Genomic DNA, 4,109 nt, shown 5'->3' on the forward strand with positions numbered 1-4,109 from the left:
TAAGTTGTGTTTGATGCTTTTAGTGATGTCTACCTAGATATTGCCATTCACTTAGCGTTATGCTAATTTACCCCACAGTGTTTTGCCCTGCAGGTGTGCATTAGCAACTTTTGGTGGGTTTTACAGGACAACCGAAGATGTTTGACACATTGTCACTCTGATGTGTTTTGTAATAAAAAATATGGTTAAATAGTTTGTATTAATAAAGTAACACCTGTGATTTTGTGTAATCATATTACTATGTATTAATATATGATGTGTAAATCTTAAAGTCTTCCGCTGTGATTGTTCAAAAAAAATGTATGTAAAAAGTATGGTGTTACAAGTTGGTATCAGAGCATTATATGCACTGTATACTTGACCTACTCCCAAACTTATGAATGTGTCGTGTCAAACATCCAAGTGGGGAATAAGTCAATGTAGAGATATGTGCCTAGGTAATTGTGCTTAGTGATAGGTGCTAACAGGTTATCTACTAAGCTTTTGTGAGATGATGTGTTTGTAAACAGGTATGGCTGACCAGTCTAGAAATAACAATGCCCCTGTGACTCCCGGACCCGGAATATTTAGAGCGCCATCAATGGAACATAGTCCAGAAAGTGATCCAGATGAATATGTTCATCAGCTAGAAAGTCAATTACAGGAAACTAGAGAAAAGGTAAATGAATTGGAGGCCCACATCAGGCATTCAGCTGTGGTGTCTGAAGCTAATGATCCACCGATACCTCCAGGGTTTACTGGTACTCAGTATACATCTGGCCTATCGGGTAGTGCTTCTCAACCATTCCAGTCTCAACCTCAAGTTATACCTCAAGTGCCATATCAATCTTCCCAACAATACCAATACCCTCTTCAATATCAGTACGCGACAACAAATCCATTTCAAACTCCTATGTTTCAGCAAGTGGTGAAGGAGAAGAAAAAGTGTACGTTCAAGCAGTTTATGGACTGCAAGCCCTCTGAGTATTCGGGTCATCGCGATCTGATTGTGATAATGAATTGGCTAAGGGAAGTTGAACAGGCACTGCAAGCATGTCAATGTGAACCAGAATTGCGGGTAACTTATGCTAGCCGTCTGTTAAAGAATCGAGCTATGGTTTGGTGGGATACAATTACTGCTCTGTTGTCTGAAGAGCAACTCAATCAGGTCACATGGGAACAATTTTCTGCAACGGTCCAGGAGCAGTACTGCACCGCATTTGATATTAATCGATTGAAGCAAGAGTTCATGAAAATGACGTTGACTGAAGATATGATAGTCGATGAAGCGTTTGAGCAGATTATGGACAAATTAAGGTTCGTGCATCAGTGGATACCTAACGAACAGTCCAGAGTGCAACGGTTTGTAGAAATTTTGCGACCTGAGTATCGTACGATTGCAAGACTTGCTACGACTTTGTCACTAACGCATATGTTGGCAAAGATAACCAAAAGTGATATTAAGGCAGCCAGAAGTGTGAAAACTGAAAGTGTGTCGCAAGTGAAACCAGCAGCAAGTCAGTTTAGCTAACAATCAAAGAAATCAAGTCGGTTTAAGCCAAAAGGGCAATCTAGCCAAGGTGGATCAGTGTAAAGCGGTCAGAAGACATGGTGTAGAATGTGTAAGTCTTCGCATAGTGGGCAGTGTTCAACATTAACGAAAAGGTGTTTGCGTTGTGGTATAGTGGTACATGAGCCTTAAGATTGTTCATTTAAGAATAATGTGTGTTGGAACTGTCATAAAGAGGGTCACAGATCTGCAGAGTGTTCAGCTGTAAGAAAGAGTTATTCCGGGGTACCTTCTGTGTCAGCTGGGGGATCATCTGCTTCCTCTGTGGGGCAGAAGCGCAAGAATCCTCAACCACCTGAAGCTAGAGCCTTTCAGATGTCAGTAGACGCTGCCACTGCTACTGACGATGCAATCACAGGTATGTTCTTAGTAAATTCTGTGCCGGCTCATGTACTATTTGACTGTGGAGCAAATCGCTCGTTTGTGTCAAATACATTTTGTGCTAAGTTAAATGTGCCTGTTAGGGTAATTAATGAACCCTTAAGTGTCAAAGTGGGTGATGGTAAAACTGTTCCAGTCACAAAGTTTGTGTCTGGAATTACTATTGACATAGAGGGTAGTCTTTTCCCTGTGACTTGCCTAGTGATGCCTATACCAAGTTTTGATGTAGTGCTAGGCATAAATTGGCTTAGTGACCATAAGGCAAGTATTAAGTGCGATAGGAAAATTATCTCTTTTCCGGTGGCTGGTGGGAAACTGGTAATGGCTCGTGGTGATCGCGGCGGGTTCTGTTGTCCATTATTGTCGATGATGAAAGCTCAGAAATCTTTGGCCAAGGGATGTGATTCTTTCTTAGCTTATGTAATCGATGTAAAGAAGGAAAAGAAAGTAGTGTTCGATATTCCTGTGGTGTCTGAATATCCAGAAGTGTTCCCAGATGAATTGCCAGGCTTACCACTGATCAGAGAAGTTAAATATAAGATCGAGTTAGTGCCAGGGGCTACGCCGGTTGCTAAAGCTCCGTATAGATTAGCTCCTTCAGAAATTCGTGAAATGATGTCCCAAATTCAAGAACTGTTGGACCGCGGGTTCATTCATCCGAGTTCTTCACCGTGGGGTGCACCGGTGTTATTCATGAAAAAGAAAGATGGTACACTCCGATTGTGTATAGATTATCGTGAACTAAATAAAAGAACATTGAAGAATAAGTATCCGCTTCCGAGGATAGATGACTTATTCGATCAGCTTCAAGGAGCTTCGTTCTTTTCAAAAATAGATCTACGTTCAGGATATTACCAGGTTCGTGTTTCTGAATCTGACATTCCTAAGACTGCATTTCGTACTCGTTATGGTAATTATGAGTTCTTAGTGATGCCGTTTGGGTTAACCAACGCTCCAGCAATTTTCATGGATCTCATGAATAGGGTGTGTAAACCGTTTTTGGATAAGTTTGTTATCGTGTTCATTGATGACATCTTAGTGTACTCCAAAACCGAATCCGAGCATGCTGAGCATTTAAGACAAGTGTTGGAACTTTTGAAATGTGAACAATTGTATGCAAAGTTTTCAAAGTGTGAGTTCTGGTTACGTGAAGTTCAATTTTTGGGTCATATTATCTGTGCAGAAGGTATACAAGTGGATCCGTCTAAAATCGAAGCTGTGATGAATTAGAATTCACTAAAGAATCCGACAGAAATCAAGAGTTTTCTAGGATTGGCTGGTTACTACCGACGATTTATTAAAGATTTTTCAAAGATTGCAAGTTCTTTGACAAAGTTAACTAGAAAGGATGTGTCTTTTCAGTGGGGTAATGAACAGGAGACTGCGTTTCAGACTTTGAAAAGTTTGTTGTGTCAAGCACCAGTGTTAGCTTTACCTGAGGGATCCGACGAATTCGTTGTGTATTGCGACGCGTCTTTATCCAGTGTGGGCTGTGTATTAATGCAAAGAGATCATGTGATTGCGTATGCATCTCGTCAGTTAAAACTAAGTGAAAAGAATTATCCAGCACATGATTTAGAAATGGCTGCAGTAGTGTTTACGTTAAGGTTATGGAGGCATTATCTTTATGGTACGCATTGTGTTATTTTCACCAATCATAAAAGTTTACAGTATATCTTTTCGCAGAAAGAGATGAATATGCGCCAGAGACGGTGGCAAGAACTAATTAAAGATTACGACTGTGAGATCAGATATCATCCTGGCAAGGCAAACGTCGTGGCTGATGCGTTAAGTCATAAGAAATCCGCTGACAGTGTAAAGTTTATGCGAATTGAGATTGTGTCTGATTTAGTGGATCGACTAAAGATAGCCCAACTCGAAGCATTACACGATGAACATTTGAAATCTGAGTTAATGGTGAAAAGAATAGTAGAATTGATAAATGATTCTCGAGGATTAAAGACTTTCCGTGAATGAGTTTGGGTGCCGTTATTTGGAGAATTGAGGGATTTAATCTTAAATGAAGCACATAAATCAAGATTATCCGTGCATCCCGGTAGTACAAAAATGTACCATGATCTGAAAGTGTTATATTGGTGGCCAACTATGAAAGCAGACATTGCGCAATACGTGGAAAAGTGCCATATTTGCGCCCAAGTGAAAGCAGAACACCAGAAAC

The 4,109-nt window shown here is 40.4% G+C and overlaps 1 protein-coding gene across 1 annotated transcript; it reads left to right on the plus strand.

Moving 5' to 3' along the window:
* Positions 1-511: 511 nt before the first annotated feature.
* Positions 512-3,907, plus strand: LOC139868623 (uncharacterized). The gene is made up of 4 exons (XM_071856956.1): positions 512-1,496; positions 1,725-2,497; positions 3,114-3,116; positions 3,293-3,907. The coding sequence occupies exons 1-4, from the start codon at positions 512-514 to the stop codon at positions 3,905-3,907; spliced, it is 2,376 nt and encodes a 791-aa protein (XP_071713057.1).
* Positions 3,908-4,109: the final 202 nt, after the last annotated feature.

This window comes from Rutidosis leptorrhynchoides, chromosome 9 (assembly GCF_046630445.1).
Source record: "Rutidosis leptorrhynchoides isolate AG116_Rl617_1_P2 chromosome 9, CSIRO_AGI_Rlap_v1, whole genome shotgun sequence".
Lineage (NCBI taxonomy): Eukaryota > Viridiplantae > Streptophyta > Magnoliopsida > Asterales > Asteraceae > Rutidosis > Rutidosis leptorrhynchoides.

Excerpts from the sequence above, each read along its gene's own strand:
- LOC139868623 (XM_071856956.1), top strand. The coding sequence starts at position 512 with ATGGCTGACCAGTCTAGAAATAACAATGCCCCTGTGACTCCCGGACCC. Across the intron at positions 1,497-1,724 it reads GCAAGTGAAACCAGCAGCAA|AGGGTCACAGATCTGCAGAG; the intron begins GTCAGTTTAGCT and ends ACTGTCATAAAG.